At 34.6% G+C, this 18,037-nt stretch overlaps 1 protein-coding gene across 1 annotated transcript in view; it reads left to right on the top strand.

Moving 5' to 3' along the window:
• Nucleotides 1-15,087: 15,087 nt before the first annotated feature.
• Nucleotides 15,088-18,037, top strand: part of LOC111085587 (crustacean hyperglycemic hormone B-like) — a 4,981-nt gene continuing 2,031 nt past the window's right edge. Inside the window, exons 1-2 of the mRNA XM_022384841.1 lie at nt 15,088-15,193; nt 16,744-16,961. Coding sequence (XP_022240549.1) covers nt 16,744-16,961 — 218 coding nt within the window. The 5' untranslated portion in view covers nt 15,088-15,193. The remainder of the gene's footprint in view (nt 15,194-16,743; nt 16,962-18,037) is intronic.

The raw sequence follows: 18,037 nt of genomic DNA, 5'->3' as shown, positions 1-18,037 counted from the left end.
ATAGGACATTTCCTGATGAAGCAGATGAACCCCACGTGAAGCAGAAGCCAACAAGACGAAGACCAGTACGGAAGAAGATACGTCCCGTAAAATTAAGAGACTTTGTTGAATTGTAATTTTGTGTTTGTAATTCTGTACAGTTAATTAAGTTATTGGTTTATTGTATGTGGTTATTGTTCGTCCAGAACAATATTAAGGAGGGGGCGAGTGTTGCATCAGCGAGATCACGTGACTATTCTCACGCCCTCTGCTTTCTAGAACTATCCTGTACCTTGGCGAATGCTCTAGCATTTACTAGATATAGGGTAATCTAGTATATAAAAGAGGGTGACAACGTGACAGAATAATGTGTGTATAGATAGTGAGTAATTGAACTGCAGTCAGAAGTATTGTTGACGTTCGTTGATATAGCGTTTGTTATAGAGCGACTGTGGAAAATAAGTGTATCGTAAAGTTGTATTCGGAAAGAATAAACCAGTTTTATTAAGTAAGGACTTGTGTCGCTAAAGTTTCGTCAGAACGAAATTACGGAAAATCAATTAACAAACGGAGACGTAACAACGGTATAATATTATGTAAGTTACTAATTGTATGGAAAGGCAGAATAATATTATGTAAGTTATTAATTGTATGAAAGGGCAGTATAATATTATGTAAGTTACTTATTGTATGGAAAGACAGTATAATATTATGCAAGTTACTAATTGTATGGAAAGGCGATATAATATTATGGAAGTTATTAATTGTATGGAAGGGCAGTATGATATTATGGAAGTTATTAATTGTATGGAAGGGCAGTATAATATTATGTAAGTTATTTTTAGTATGGAAAGACAGTATAATATGATGTAAGTTACTTTTTGTATGGAAAGACAGTATAATGTTTAAAGAAAATCATTTTGATCAAATATGTAGGTTCTTAACATTGGGTTCGCATTTGAAAAGATGAAGTTTATCCTAATTTACGAAAAGTAAATTTATTCATAAGATCAAATAACTTATTGGACCTTTAATGGTTTTCCGCACGCAGACATAAATTATATAATTACAAGCCTAAAACCTAAATTGCTAAAGACCAAATAACACAGTCGTTATATTCTGCCTATCTCCGATCGCTACATTTAAACCTGAAAATATCCAGCGTAAGAACGCGTCAAACCGGAACAAATAGTCTCATTGCATTGTGGGAAAACCGCTGGAAAACGAGCGTAAATCTTCGTCTTCCCAAATCCTGGTGTAGGACTTTGAAAGTATCTTTGTTATCTAATATAGATTTGGTAGCCATTATATATTTGACTTTAAAATTAAACCCGTATTTTCATTCTATAAACTGAATAGATTATTCAGCATCAATTGTTTGAACAACAACACCAGAAATAGACACTGGATATCGAGATTGTATAAAATCTACAATTCTATTAACTCAAATAATTCAGCGCCCATTATTTTTCTACGATCGATTTGCGAAGGTTTTGAATGCAACAAATCAAAAAATCGCGCCAACTGCTCTCTGTAATAGGTGATCAATAAAAAAAACACAGAATTACTCTTTGTATAACACACTTCAAAGCTTCTAGGAACTTTTAATATACACTGTGCAAACAGTTTAGACGATTAACTATAAAGAATCTCTGAAATCTTCATTAAAAAATTACCCCACTGAAAATAAAAATAACGGAATCCTGTCTAAAATAAATAACAATTAAACACCTTTATATCGGATAAACCGGGATAGAAATTAACCTCAGATTTAAGGATCACCTTAAAGGACCTTCACCTGGTATTGAAGATAAAAAAAAACATATTATCACTGAAACCAATGTAGAAACATTCGAAGAGGACGTAACATTAAATGACAAAAAAAAAAGAAGGATTCTTTGATCCACCTAGGCCGTCCTATCCACTAAATTAAATCAAACAATAAAAAAGCCAGCCCTTGATCAGACATAAACAACAGAATACAACTGGAGAACTATTAATAAAGTCACCAAAGTCAACGTTAAATAAATATGCAGGAACTCTCTTTATCTATATTAATATTTTATCCACCATATTTTACTAAGTTAACGCCACCTACAAAACTTGTCCCTGTACATACTGTAACTACATTCCCCATAAAGGCTAAAAATACAGTTTCATTAGAAGCTAAAACTGTAATCCCCATACAGGCTAAAACTATAGTCCCTATACAGGCTAAAACTATGGTCCCCGTACAGGCTAAAACTATAGTCTCCATAAAGGCTAAAACTATAGTCTCCATACAGGCTAAAACTACAGTCATCATACAGGCTAAAACTACGGCCCTCATACAGGCTAAAACTACAGTCCTCATACAGGCTAGAACTACAGTCCTCATACAGGCTAAAACTACGGCCCTCATACAGGCTAAAACTACAGTCTCCATACTGGCTAAAACTACAGTCTCTATACTGGCTAAAACTATAGTCTCCATAAAGGCTAAAACTATAGTCCCCATACAGGCTAAAACTACAGTCATCATACAGGCTAAAACTACGTCCCTCATACAGGCTAAAACTACAGTCCTCATACAGGCTAAAACTACAGTCCTCATACAGGCTAAAACTACGGCCCTCATACAGGCTAAAACTACAGTCTCCATACTGGCTAAAACTACAGTCTACATACTGGCTAAAACTATAGTCTCCATAAAGGCTAAAACTATTGTCCCCATACAGGCTAAAACTATAGTCTCCATAAAGGCTAAAACTATTGTTCCCATACAGGCTAAAACTACACTCTCCATATAGGCTAAAACTATTGTCCCCATACAGGCTAAAACTACAGTCTCCATATAGGCTAAAACTATAGTTTCTTTAGAAACTCAAAGTACAGTCCCCATACAGGCTAAAACTAAAATCCCCTTAGAAGCTAAAACTACAGTCCCCATACAGGTTAATACTACAGTTGTCTTAAAAGCTCAAACTAAAATCCCCTTATTAGCTAAAACTTAAGTCCCCATATATGTTAAAACTAGAGTTCCCATACAGGCTAAAACTGTAGTCTCCATAAAGGTTAAACTATAGTAACCATTCAAACTAAAACTACAGTCCCTGTACCTACTGAAACTTCAGATATTACACAAGCAGAAATTAAAGTCATCATACAGACATAAACAGTTTTATTACAAACCTAGCACACAGTGACTTGGTCCTAGCAACACGTGGAGATTCGGAGATCTAGTATGCAGAATAACAGATGTAATTATTTGTTGTAGGTTGAATGAGGTTAGGACACGATGTGAAATCGAAAGAAAACAAAAAAACTTTATTAGCTGATAATAAACAAAAGAATGGCTGATCATTTGAATCGAGGACTATGCGTTGTCACGTGGATGTAAAATAGCCAAGACTTCAACAGTGAGTTCTGGATCTTCCAAGATCAGATACGAAACAGTTAGAAAATGTCAAACTGCGTAGCTGACCAATCAGAAAATTGTATCATAAAACTCTGAAATATATCTTTTCCATGTGATAGTCGCACAAACAAAAATCTAAGTAGGTCACAACTATTCTGACCAATCAGAAACCTGTATCACAAAAACTCTGAAATATATCTTTTCCAAGTGATAGTCGCACAAAGAAAAATCTAAGTAGGTCACAACTATTCTGTGATTGACGAATGTACGAATGTAGCACGTGACCTCGACAACACTTAACAAATTTGATACGTGGAAAAAATTAAACTTTCATACGAAATATTTATTACAGAAAAGTGAGATCTTTGTGAAAACCCATTTTACGGAGACAGAGATCATGTTAGTTACAAAAGTTCGTTGTAGTAAGGATGGTTACGATCATAAAAACAAAAACTCGTGCTTGTTATACTGTTAAATCAGCCACTGCCTTAAAAAAAAAAAGACACAAATCAACCTCGTGGTCTCACTTTAACAGACGTCATTCAAAGTTGCAAATAACCATATCGTCATTTGAGCCAATTTCTTCTCCTCCTATTAACCATCTATTACACATTGTAACACACAGGTAACAAATCTAAATGTGTTGCTTAATACACATACATATGCTTCAATTCTGTAGTTTAATGCTGTTATTTCCAGGTAAGTCTAAATAAACCATGGAATTATTTTTGTTCGTTCATCAATTGAAATGTCACTTCTTGGTAACGTACACATTTATAACTTAATAAAATATATTTCACACACACACACACAAATTGTGCAATGTAGACCTATTTAAGTAACAGTTTCAAATAAAATATTTTTTTTCTACCGAATTTTCATAATGCGTGCAATAAAGGATTAATAATTCCTCCATATATTTCTTTTTAAACGTTGATATTGTACTTAGCCCCTATATGTGTAAATATATATATACAAAATTCGTTTCATTTGTTTTTAAACGTAGAGCTACAGAATGGAATATCTTTGCTGTGATCACCTCGGGTTTTGAACGCCGAATTTTAGCATTAGGGGCGCGACAAACTGTTTTTCTTATTCGAAACTGAATGTGAAGATAATATATTTATTATTATTACTAATACAAGCTGTTTGAAGCATGTTGAAAATGTACTTTAATTTTAGAAACTCAACGGCAGATGACCTGAAACATCTGTACTGATTTCATGACTTCTGAGCATTTATAACTAGGATATATTAATACCATATTTATATTAATTAATGAGTAACCGAATATTTTTGCTCCCCGGTGGGACAGCAGAAATTCCGCGGTCTTAATATCCGAATTTCGATTCCCCGCAACGGACAAAGCAGATAGCCCAATATGGCTTTGCTATAAAACAAACAAACCGAATATTTTTCGGCACTAAAAATAGAGATATTTAGATTATGTTTGGTATGTTTCTATAACAGCAAACGACAGTGTTTCGTAACGTTATTGATTTGTTTCCTACGCGTGTAAAGCTTTCTTTTTTATTTTCTACAACTACCTGCAAAAAAATTCATTACTGAAAACACAACACCAACAAACGAATTTTACACTTTATTGTTGTGGCTTTTTCAGAATTTGTAGAGCGTACTGGAGGAATTTAGACGTTTTGGCAATAAAGTTGAAATAAAACTACATTTTCTCTCATAAATAACAATATAAGAAAAATAATATTTCAGCCAACGTTTCGCCATTGCGGCTTCATTAATTTATTATTATCTACAAAGAAAAGGTAGTTTTTTAAAACTCTGTTGTCAAAATTTCACACTTATAAATACAGAATAATTGTTAATTTCCCAAGAAGGAGGCCAAAGGCCGCCTGGAGAGATCATCTGTTTTAACACAGTAGTGTGTTGTCTGTGAGTTAGTCAGTAGACACTAAAATGACGTCACATAAGGGACGCTTAACGTTGCAATGTGTAGTGTCGTGAAGTCAGTAAAACGTGCACATGCCACGAATCACAAGAAGAATTATGCACTGTGTAGGCTACAAAGCATGACATATGAGCTCCAAAAGCAGAAATCAAAATATTTGTTACTCTTAATTTTGGTTTTATTTACTCTTGAAACAAAAATCTTTCGGGAACCCTGCGGAAGTACATGTAGTACAACTTATTTTTCGCATAAAAGGAAAATTATTTCAATCAAACTTTTATAGGAACTCGTAATGGTTAAGTTACACATACAACAGATAAATAGATTTGCTTTGCACTAAGAAAATAAGAAACTTGATAAACATTGCAGCTTTAGGGCTAGTAGTACAATAGCGGGTGGAATTGACCTCCCTGGAAAAATGAGAAACATAATTCTTTCTTTATTCCTTCAGCATATGTATATGGAAAACTCTGCCCCTCCCTGGAAAAATTTCTGCGGACGCCATTATGTACAACAAATTCTGAAAAACAACAAAATACTGAGAGAAAGTTTAAAGTGTGTCTCTGGGGATGACAGAACATAAAAAAGGTTAAGTTTGTACTAAAGCATTCTTACATAGCATCTAAAATAGTTTAGCAAAATTGCCCTATTAAATATTTTCCTTTATATATAATACTAGATTCTGGAAGCCGCAATATCCCGTTATCCCCCCCCCCCTCACCCTCTCTGTTGTGTCGAATAAGCGTAGAGAAAGACATGTACGTGCTTGTGGTAATGCGACACACGTCTCTGCTTATGCTCTTTAATAATATGGGTGTCAGAATCTTATGAAATCCACCGGCAATCCAAATCCACCGGCAAATATGAAAAAGACTACGGATATTTGAAATAGAAATTCTGCGGAGCATCTTTTACGAAAATGTAAATCAAGTATTTGTAAAAGTGACGTGCACAGGGGGAGGGGTGGGGGTGCTGCCTTCCTCAAGCCCTGCCTTCCTGACGTTTTGCCTAAAAAATGCCATGTATTTTATTCTCTGTCAAGGCTCGGCATGGCATGGCCAGGTGGTTAGAGCGCTCCTCTCGCAATCTGCGGGTCGCGGGTTCGAATCCCGTTATACCAAATATGCTCGTCTTTCAGCCGTGGAGGCATTATAAAGTGACGGTCAATCCCACTATTCGTTGGTAAAAAGAGTAGCCCAAGAGTTGGCGGTGGGTGGTGAAGACTAGCTGCTTTCCCTCTAGTCTTAAACTGCTAAATTAGGGACGGATAGTGCAGATAGCCCTCATGTAGCTTTGCGCGATATCTATAAAAGAAAAACAACTACAAAAAGATACACCTGATTCCACACATTGCTCGCTGCGAGTTATTAGGAAGGAAAAAAGGTTATTAAAAACAACTTTCACGCTTGTGATAAGTAAAATTACAGTTCCCGTATAATTACCTATTGAAATTCGTATTAATTATTGTACTGAAGTAAAAGTTCTTGTATAATTATCTGGAGTGTAAAGGTCGTTTTTTATAACCATATTATAGAAATAAAAAAGGATTTCAGCTTTAAAATGAATGAAACACAGGGACTTGTAGATTTTTACAGTACAAAAAAAATAATTGTGTTATAGTCACTTTAAAACGGTAGTACTTATAGTCACTTATACAATTATTAAGTGTTAATATGTAAAAAATTTACTGTTCAATCTTTAGGTCATAAAAGTGTTTTGTAAGACCAATTGAACAAGGAATATAAGAGGATCTGCTTGATTCTTATGTATTTTCACCCTATGTATACCAGAGACAACCCATAATTTCACAGTGACTATGACTACTAGCGTTTTAAAGTGACTATAAATACTACTGTTTTAATGTTACTATAAATACTATCGTTTTAAAGTAACTATAAGTACTAATGTTTTAAAGTGACTATAACTAATAACTACTACCGTTTTAAAGTGACTATAAAGACTACTGTTTTAATGGAACTATAACTACTATCGTTTTAAAGTGACTATAACTAACAACTACTAGCGTTTTAAAGTAACTATAAGTATTACTGTTTTAAAGTGACTATAACTAACAACTACTACCGTTTTAAAGTGATTATAAATACTACTGTTTTAAAGTGACTATAAATACTATTGTTTTAAAGTGATTATAAGTACTATTGTTTTAAAGTGACTATAACTAACAACTACTACCGTTTTAAAGTGACTATAACTAACAACTACTAGCGTTTTAAAGTGACTATAACTAACAACTACTAGCGTTTTAAAGTAAGTATAAGTATTACTGTTTTAAAGTGACTATAACTAACAACTACTAGCGTTTTAAAGTAACTATAAGTATTACTGTTTTAAAGTGACTATAAGTATTACTGTTTTAAAGTGACTATAAGTATTACTGTTTTAAAGTGACTATAACTAACAACTACTACTGTTTTAAAGTGATTATAAATACTACTGTTTTAAAGTGACTATAAGTACTATTGTTTTAAAGTGACTATAACTAACAACTACTACCGTTTTAAAGTGACTATAAGTACTACCGTTTTAAAGTCACTATAAATACCATAGAGGTAGTTCTGGAACTTCTGGATGGTAAATATGATGGCTAGACATACTCGTTCAATCACAGAGTAGTTCTTCTTACTACTCAATAGCTTTTTACTTACATACTGGAAATAGTCCATCTTCAAGTTCTTGTAGGAGTACTGCACCAATTTCAATGTCTGAAGCATCGGTCTAAATGAGGAAAGGTTTGTTGAAGTCTGGCATTCTAAGGATTGACGAACTTCCTAACATGTTCTTTAACTTCTGGAATGGCATTTGCTATGGTTGTTTCCTCTTGACCCTGTTAGGTTGACCTTTCTTGGTCAGGTCAGTCAATGGTGCAGCGACTTCAGCATAGTTTGGGATGAACTTCCTGTAGTATCCTGCTAATCTTAAGAAGTATCTGACTTGCTGTTCGGTTGTTGAAGCTGGTTCATCTCGTATGTGGATTAACTTCTCCTCTTCCGTGGCTATCTGTTGGTTGCCCACCTTGTGTCCAATAAAGTCTAGCACAGAATAACCAATGTAGCACTTAGATGTTCTAATGATCACATCCGCTGCCCTCACTCGCCTGAACAGCTCTCTAAGTTTCTTCAGGTGGTCTTCTCATCTGGCTGTGTTGGTAAGAATGTCGTCCATATAATGCTCGATGTTGATGGCTATGTGAAAAATTCCCCATCATGCAGTTGAATGCTGCTGCTGACCTGACTAACCCAAACGGCATTCTCTTAAACTGGTAATATCTGTCTGGTTTCACAAAGGCTGTCTTCTCTTTAGAAACTGTCTCCATCAGGATCTGCCAATAACCTTTACTGAGGTTTATCTTGAAGAAAACTTTTGTCCCAACTAGTTTCATCATGATAGCCTCAGGATTGCTCATAGGTATGGTGTCGAACTTCGTCACGAGGTTCAGCTTCCGGAAGTCTATGCAGAAGTGGTTTGAGCTATCCCCCTTTTTCACGATTACGACTGGTGAACATTAGGGTGAATTTGAAGGCTCGATGATTCCAGCTTCAAACATTGCCCCGACCTCCTGCTTGATCACGTCTCTCATCACATAGGACATCTGGTAGGGCTTCATATTGACTGTATCCCTGGTCGTGGTCTCATTTTTGTGTTGCACAAGGTCTGTCTTGTCTGGTCTATCTTTGAAGACATCTTTATACTGGCACGGTAGATCTTGTAGCTCTTTCTTCTGCTTGCCAGTCAGTTCTTCACTGATGCTGACGTCTTTGTACGTCTCATCTCCACCCATTCGTCGTAGGTCTTCATATTCTATGACAAAGTCACTATCTTCTGGTTCTGAGTCTACGACAGCTACACCTGCATGCCCATCTGTGTCTCAATACCTGCACCCATTAGGTCTTCTTCCCTCTCAAAGTACTTCTTCAACAGATTGGCGTAGTAGATATTGGTCTTCCTCATCCACTTTTATAGTCCATTCAGTTGACCAATTCTTGCATTCCAAAAGGTCCTTTTAACTGCAGGGTGGGTTTGTTGTTATCTGTAGGTAGCAGAACCAAGACCTTCTGCCCGACCTTGAAACGTTGATCCTCTTGTCAAAGAAATGCTTCTGAATGCCTTGAGCTGCTTACAAGTTCTTTCGAACAAGTTGACAGGTCTCTTCCAGTCAGTTTCTGAGTCTAACTCATACTGATATGTGTTCCTCACTTCTGACTCTTCTTTTCCTGTCCACAGCTATTTCAATAACTGCATTGGACCATATACCGTTCTTCCATAGAGCAACTCGAAAGGTGAAAAACCTGTACTTGCTTGTGAGACTTCTCAGGAAGCAAATAACATTGCCTGCAGATACCTGTCACAGTCACGTGATCTCTCCTGGCACATCTTTTTCAACATACTCTTTAAGACTCCATTGACTCTCTCACAAAGTCCATCATATCTAAGATTGTATGGGTTGGTAAAGAGTTGCCTAGTGCTGATGAGTCTGTACACCTCTTCAAGCCCCCAGTGGCACAGTGGTATGTCTGCGGACTTAAAACGCTAGAAATCGGGTTTCGATACCCGTGGTGGGCAGAGCACAGATAGCCCATTGTGTAGCTTTGTGCTTAATTCCAAACAAACACCTCTTCAATCAGTTCTGAAGTAAACTGGGTTACTTTGTCACTCAGGACTTCTTTCAGAAAGATTGTTCTGCAGAACATTTCTAGGAGAGCTTCTGCTACCCTCTTCATCTCTATCATCGGCAGTGCTATAGATTCTGGATAACGTGTTGCATAGTCGAATATTGCTAGCACATACTGGTTGCCCTTGTCAGAAACAGGTCTGATCAAATCCACAGCTATTCTGCTGAATGGCTCTTCTATGAGAGCCATTTCACCCAGTGGCACCTTGCCTACCTTCCCTCTAGGTATTGTCCTTTAATAGATGCCACATGACCTCATAATCTGGTCACATCTTCAATGATCCCAGTCAATGGAAGTTGCTAGTGATCCTGTCTGCCATTTTCTTTGTTCCTAGGTGTCCTCCCACAATCGACTCCTGAGTCATCTTCATCACTTGAGTCCAGTATTCTGTTGGTACTATGATCTCTTCAACTTTCCCAGTATAAATGCCTTGATAGATCCGGTACAAAACTCCTTCACAGTCCTCTATTCTGCAAGTCCCTTCCCTTTGTCTTGTGGTCGACTTTCTCCCGGGCACTGTCCCAAAGTTTCTGCAGTGAAAGGTCTTTCTTCTGTGCTTCCTTCAGTTCCTGTATACCTACATTCTGGATTTCACCTTTCGAGACTTGCATGGGCTTGATGTCATTCTTGCTATTCTTTTCTTGAGCTCTAGTGGTGACTGCAGGTGCTTCATCAGTCTTCTTTTTGTCTGGTTCCTCCAAACTTTTACTGTCTGGTATATTTTAATCACCATGTCATATATTGGTGCCCTCATACACATGGTCTCAAGATCTCCCATGTAGTATGTAGTGTCCACTTTATTCTGCCTATAGTAAACTTTCTCACTGTCTCATCAGTCAACACACACAGATATACCTTACCTGTCACCTGTCCATCAGATACTAGACTGGTTCTCACTGCTGCAATGCTGCAACCAGTGTTTCGTAGGACTTTTACTTCCTTGTCCCTGACATAGCCTTCACCTAGTGGCATGTTGTGATTTGTTAGCACCTCTCGATGCTTTTTACATGCTCCAATCACCATTGACACTGTTGACCCATTTGCTAACTTAAGCTGACCATCAGTTATGCACTGTTTAATCACGGAAACAGTACTTCCTTCTTGTTGTGAATCTAACGGGTTTCTTCTGGCAGCGGCATCCATGGTGATAATCACTCTTTTCTTGTTTCTTACCAGCACACCATCTTTTTAGGTAGTTCCACCTACTTTAAGTTGAAATTTTTGCTATTGATTGTTGGTCACAAATTTGCACTCAATCACAATGTGCCTCAGTTTATAACATGTATAGCCCCTCTTTTCCCTTTTGTCTGTTAAGTTCTTGTCACTTTTGGTAGTATCCTGATTATTCTTGGACTTGCCAGTTATACTACCTCCAGGGGCTTCTATATACTGTTCTGTCAGCTTGATCATCTCGCCCAAGTCTTTTGGTGCCCTCTCCTTTAGGAACAGTGACATGTCAGTTGAGCACGTGATTATGAACTCTTCACATATTAGTTGATCTTCCAGTCCTTCAAAACTATTTTAAAACTTGGCCATGTCAGCCCACCTTGTGAAGTATTGTCATAATACCGTTTTGAAATTACTATATCTAGTCCTGTTTTAAAGTGACTATGATTACTACCATTTTAAAGTCACTATGGCTACTACCGTTTTAAAGTCACTATAACTACTAGCATTTTAAAGTCACTATGATTGTTATCATTTTAAAGTCACAATGGCTATTACCGTTTTAAATGGACAATGATTACTACAGTTTTAAAGTGACTATGACTGCTACTGTTTTAAAGTCGCTATTATTGCTACAGTTTTTAATGACTATGACTATTAATTTTTTAAAGTGACTATGGTTACTACTGTTTTATATTGACTATAACTACCACTGTTTTAAAGTGACTATTATTACTACCATTTTAAAGTGACTATATCTACTAGTTTTTAAAGTGACTATGGTTACTACTGTTTTATATTGACTATAACTACCACTGTTTTAAAGTGACTATTATTACTACCGTTTTAAAGTTGCTATATCTACTCCTGTTTTAAAGTGACTATGGCTACTACTTTTTTAAAGTGACTATGATTATTATCATTTTAAAGTCACTATGACTACTGCCGTTATAAAGTTAGAGTGATTATTATTAATTCATAGTGACTATGACTATTACTTTTTTAAAGTAGCTATGATTAATACCGTTTTAAAATTACTATATCTAGTCCTTTTTTAAAGTTACTATATCTACTCCTGTTTTAAAGTTACTATATCTACTCCTGTTTTAAAGTGACTATGATTACTACCATTTTAAAGTCACTATGGCTACTACCGTTTTAAAGTCACTATGGCTACTACCGTTTTAAAGTCACTATAACTACTAGCATTTTAAAGTCACTATGATTGTTATCATTTTAAAGTCACAATGGCTATTACCGTTTTAAATGGACAATGATTACTACAGTTTTAAAGTGACTATGACTGCTACTGTTTTAAAGTCGCTATTATTGCTACCGTTTTTAGGTGACTATGACTATTAACTTTTTAAAGTGACTATGATTACTACTGTTTTATATTGACTATAACTACCGCTGTTTTAAAGTGACTATTATTACTACCACTTTACAGTGACTATTATTACTACCGTTTTAAAGTTACTATGACTAGTACCGTTAAAAGTTATTATGACTAGTACCGTTTTAAAGTTTCTACTATTATTACCGTTTTAAAGTCACTATGATTACTAACATTAAAATGTCCATGATTACCATAGTTTTAAAGCGACCATGATTACCACTGTTTTAAAGTGACTATAACTACTACCGTTTTAAAGTCACTATGACTACTACCGTTTTTAAAGTCGCTATGATTATTACCAATTTAAGGCGACTATGATTATTATAATTTCAAATTCACTATGACTATTACCGTTATAAAGTTACTATGATTATTATTAATTTATAGTGACTATGGCTACTACCTTTTAAAAGTGGCTATGATTAATACCGTTTTAAAATTACCATATCTAGTCCTGTTTTAAAGTTACTATATCTACTCCTGTTTTAAAGTGACTTTAGCTACTACTGTTTTAAAGTGACTATGATTACTACCATTTTAAAATCACTATGGCTACTACTGTTTTAAAGTCACTATAACTACTAGCATTTTAAAGTCACTATGATTATTATCATTTTCAAGTCATTATGGCTATTACCGTTTTAAAGTCACTATAACTACTACCATTTTAAAGTCACTATGGCTACTACCGTTTTAAAGTCACTTTGATTATTACCAATTTAAATCGACAATGATTGCTACAGTTTTAAAGTGACTATGACTGCTAATGTTTTAAAGTCGCTATTATTGCTACCGTTTTTAAGTGACTATGACTATTAACTTTTTAAAGTGACTATGGTTACTACTGTTTTATATTGACTATAACTAACATTGTTTTAAAATTACTATTATTACTACCGTTTTAAATTTGCTATATATCTACTCCTGTTTTAAAGTGACTATGGCTACTACTTTTTTAAAGTGACTATGATTATTATCATTTTAAAGTCACTATGACTACTACCGTTATAAAGTTAGTGTGATTATTACTCATTTATAGTGACTATGACTATTAATTTTTTAAAGTGGCTATGATTAATACCGTTTTAAAATTACTATATCTAGTCCTGTTTTAAAGTTACTATATCTACTCCTGTTTTAAAGTTACTATATCTACTCCTGTTTTAAAGTGACTTTAGCTACTATTGTTTTAAAGTGACTACTACCATTTTAAAGTCACTATGATTATTATCATTTTAAAGTCACTATGGCTACTACCATTTTAAAGTCACTATAACTACTACCATTTTAAAGTCTCTATGGTTTTTACCTTTTTAAAGTCACTATGATTATTACCAATTTAAATTGACAATGATTACTACAGTTTTAAAGTGACTGTTACTGCTACTGTTTTAAAGTCGCTATTATTATTACTACAGTTTTAAAGTCACTATGACTACTACCGTTTTAAAGTGTCTATAACTACTATTGTTTTAAAGTGACTATATCTACTGCTGTTTTAAAGAGTCTATAACTACTACCATTTTAAAGTGACTATGACTACTATCGTTTTGAAGTCACTATGATTGCTACCGTTTCCCAGCTTAACGCTCCACTGTAAGGTTTAATCTTTCTCAGATTGTAAAATGGTCCACTAAAATTCTCACAATAATAAACGGTTAAATCAAAAAGTTTCGTCTCGAAATTCATTTTAAATAATGTTTGTAGTTTTATATAAAGATCTAGATGGAGTAATAACACGAGCTTGTTTTCGACCATGAACATGAACGAAGGTCTAAAGAGAGTTTGTAAATTATCTGTACATCAGTTATTTCTTGTAAAAATATTTAGGCTTAAGTAACTTATGAAGCCTCGAAACGCAACCGATAAGTTAGTTGAGTTAAAAGTTATCTTGTTGCTAAAGTTCACGTGATGTAAGTTTTGTCCAAATTTCAAAATGAACAAATAAATCAACTAACCCTTGATGTATAACATCTTTAGAAATGACCGTCGCCATTTTGCGACACTGCAATCCTTATACTGATGCCCACCCACAGTAACCAAATTTCAAATTTTTGGGATAGATAATGTTTTCGATGTTCAAAGTTCATTTTCAGTGCGAAACTTTCCTCCACGTTCCTTTGGAGAAATTTCAGAAATCAAAGAGATTCAGCACGTGGCGAATATTCTACTTTTCTGTTTCCTCCATCCATGGGGTTCCAATCCTACATAGTATTTTTCATTCATACCTTTTAGAGTTATATGCACTGTAATTATTCTAAATTTAAACGTACAGAATTAGGCGCGTTTTGAAGCGCACAAATAAGGTCCAGTAGGTGGGCCATGGGCTAAAGAGGAAACTAGGCGGTTTGAAACGGCTTCAGTTATGAAACTTCTGCTAAAAGACAGGTTGAACAATGCGGTACAAATGAGCTTACTCGTACGATATCTTGTACTTAGAGCATCTAATTACTTTTGTCCCTTTTATTTCCAAAAGGACCACTATTTTCTCAGCGTGATGTGCATCGCCATATTTCCACGTGGATGGTGGGAAGAGAGAGTATTTAAATCAGAAGATTTCGAGGAAACTACACCTTGGAGACAGCTTTTCTCGTTATATTCACTAAGTCTTGGTTTATTTCCCAGCTTAACTTTTCAAGGTAAGGTTTCATCTTTCTCATACTGTAAAATGTTTTATTAAAAAGTCTTATAAGAATAAACGGTTAAATCAGAAAGTTTCGTCTCGAAATCGTTTTCAAATCATGTTTGTCTTAAATATGGATTATATATAATAGAATCTTTTGGTTCTGACTAAGGACTAAAGTGAAACCACAAGCTTCGTTTAACAGCAACAGTTATTAGATAAGATCTGTTTAACAACAACAGTTATTTAGATAAGATCTGTTTAACAACAACAGTTAGTTAGATAAGATTTGTTTGACAACAACATTTATTTAGATAAGATCTGTTTAACAGCAAAGCTGTTTAGATAGGATCTGTTTAAGAACAACAGTTAGTTAGATAAGATCTGTTTAACAACAACAGTTATTTAGGTAAGATCTGTTTAACAACAAAAACTATTTAGAAACTTATACTTAAATTTTGAGAACAAGTTGAATCTTTTCAATTCAAAATACATAGAATATACGATAAACCGGAGAGCTAATGATAATTCATTCATCATTAGTTGTTAAACATCTGTTTTTCTGGATGATTTAATTATTTAGGTGTTTTGTAAATAACAGTACTTATGTGTTTTTTAATGTGTCAAACAATTTTAGCTTGACCAGGAGAGTGAGAAGTAATGAGCTGAAACAAACGGTACAGGAAATAGACGGCGTTATTTACTTTAACGTCACCATTAATGTGGTAAACTTAACAATCTTTTTCTTAACGTCACCGGTATTGTAGTCAACTTAACAATATTTTTCTTAACGTCACCGATATTGTAGTAAACTTAACAATCTTTTTACTCAATGTCACCGTATATCAGCTATATTGTTTCTGTGTTGTTATAATATCATAAATCTATTAGCCTAAACACACAGTACTGAAGTATATCAGCTATACTGTTTCTGTGTTGTTATAATATCATAAAACTATTAGCCTAAACACACAGTACTGAAGTATATCAGCTATATTGTTTCTGTGTTGTTATAGTATCATAAATCTATTAGCCTAAACACACAGTACTGAAGTATATCAGCTATATTGTTTCTGTGTTGTTATAGTATCATAAATCTATTAGCCTAAACACACAGTACTGAAGTATATCAGCTATATTGTTTCTGTGTTGTTATAGTATCATAAATCTATTAGCCTAAACACACAGTACTGAAGTTTATCAACTATATTGTTTCTGTGTTGTTATTATATGATAAATCTATTAGCCTAAACACACAGTACTGAAGTATATCAGCTATATTGTTTCTGTGTTGTTATAATATCATAACTCTACCTGCTTGAACACACAGTGTTGAATTTTATCAGCTTTGTTGTATAAATAAGTAAATATTTCTATATTTAACCTACGAAATTCCCAACAGAAGGTTGTGTGTAAAAAAAATATTCTAAGATTACGCTGTATTATCCGGAAACATTACATGTATATAAAACTCACACCGACTGATTTGATATGAATAGCGCTCTATTTTCTCATAGTTATAATATAAAACATTTTGTTTTTGTAATACAACATATTTTTTTACAGATGATTCACGGAAGGAACAGTGTATTGGCTCTGGTCGTTGTCACGCTGTTGACAATATTCGCTTCGGGGATGGCTCAAACGAGAACGATCCAACTGAAACCTTTCAGGGACATTGGCTGCAAAGGAGAATACGATACGTCCAAGTTTGCTCGCCTGAACCGAGTTTGTGAAGAATGCTACAACTTGTACGTAGCACCGGAGGTCGTACTTAAGTGTCGGTGAGGTTCAACTCTTGTTGATAGGAGATATTTACAGTTATACCTCCACGTCTGTTACTACGAAAAAATAACATGGTATTAGATAAGTTCCACCAAAAAAAAAACTTCGTTCTTTTAAAATTTCATAATAAAAGAACAGATTAATAGAAAAATGAAAAGCCGTTAGTTTTACTTACACTGCGATCTAATTAAGAAATCAATACATTTACAGTTGTTTCCGTTATAATGGGTTAAACAGACAGCTAGATACCTAGCTCAAATAATTGTAAACTAACAAAGAAGCAAAACTGTTTTTTCTTTTAAGTTTGAATTGGTAGTTGTGATAAATACGCCCTCATGAACATTAGTAGCGGACTTCTCCGCTAGGTGTACAAAGTTTCCTTTTGGAGTGTCCACAATAAACTCAATTGGCGGTATTTTTAAACTAGGACTACAGCTGAGCTGTTTTGACGAAGAACGTAATGAAGTCAACCATTTGTTTATGATAAAGTTATCTTTTGTACCGGGTTTTAACCAAATTTTGTATGTTGACATCTGAAATAGATCATTATATGGGAAGCAGCCGCTTGTGTTAAAATCCTAATTTTTACCGGATTTTTTTACCGAATTTTATATGTTGATAATTGAAATAGATAATTTTTGGGGAAGCAGCTGTTTATGTTAAAATCCTAATTTGTACTACGTTCCTTTATGCTGACACTTGGCACATAAAAATTATTTTACAAAAAAATGAACGTTGAAGCAACTTTCTGTAATACATGATTCACACTGCTGAAGATCAGGAATGTAATTAGCAGGTTGGCTAACGTTCTGTTGACAGGACAGTTTATTTTTGTTAGACTGTCTCCATAATCTGGCCATTGTTTTCAAAACACGTTTTTCTTTGTTAGAATGTCTCCAAGATCTGGCTATTGTTTTCAGAACACAAATTTCTTTGTTAGAATGTCTCCAAGATCTGGCTATTGTTTTCAGAACATGTATTTCTTGTTAGAATGTCTCCAAGATCTGGCTATTGTTTTCAGAACTACGTTTTTTCTTTGTTAGAATGTCTCCAAGATCTGGCTATTGTTTTCAGA

This window comes from Limulus polyphemus, unplaced genomic scaffold (genome assembly GCF_000517525.1).
Source record: "Limulus polyphemus unplaced genomic scaffold, Limulus_polyphemus-2.1.2 Scaffold488, whole genome shotgun sequence".
In the NCBI taxonomy this organism is placed as follows: Eukaryota; Metazoa; Arthropoda; class Merostomata; order Xiphosura; family Limulidae; genus Limulus; species Limulus polyphemus.
This window is presented reverse-complemented; position numbering and strand designations above follow the sequence as displayed.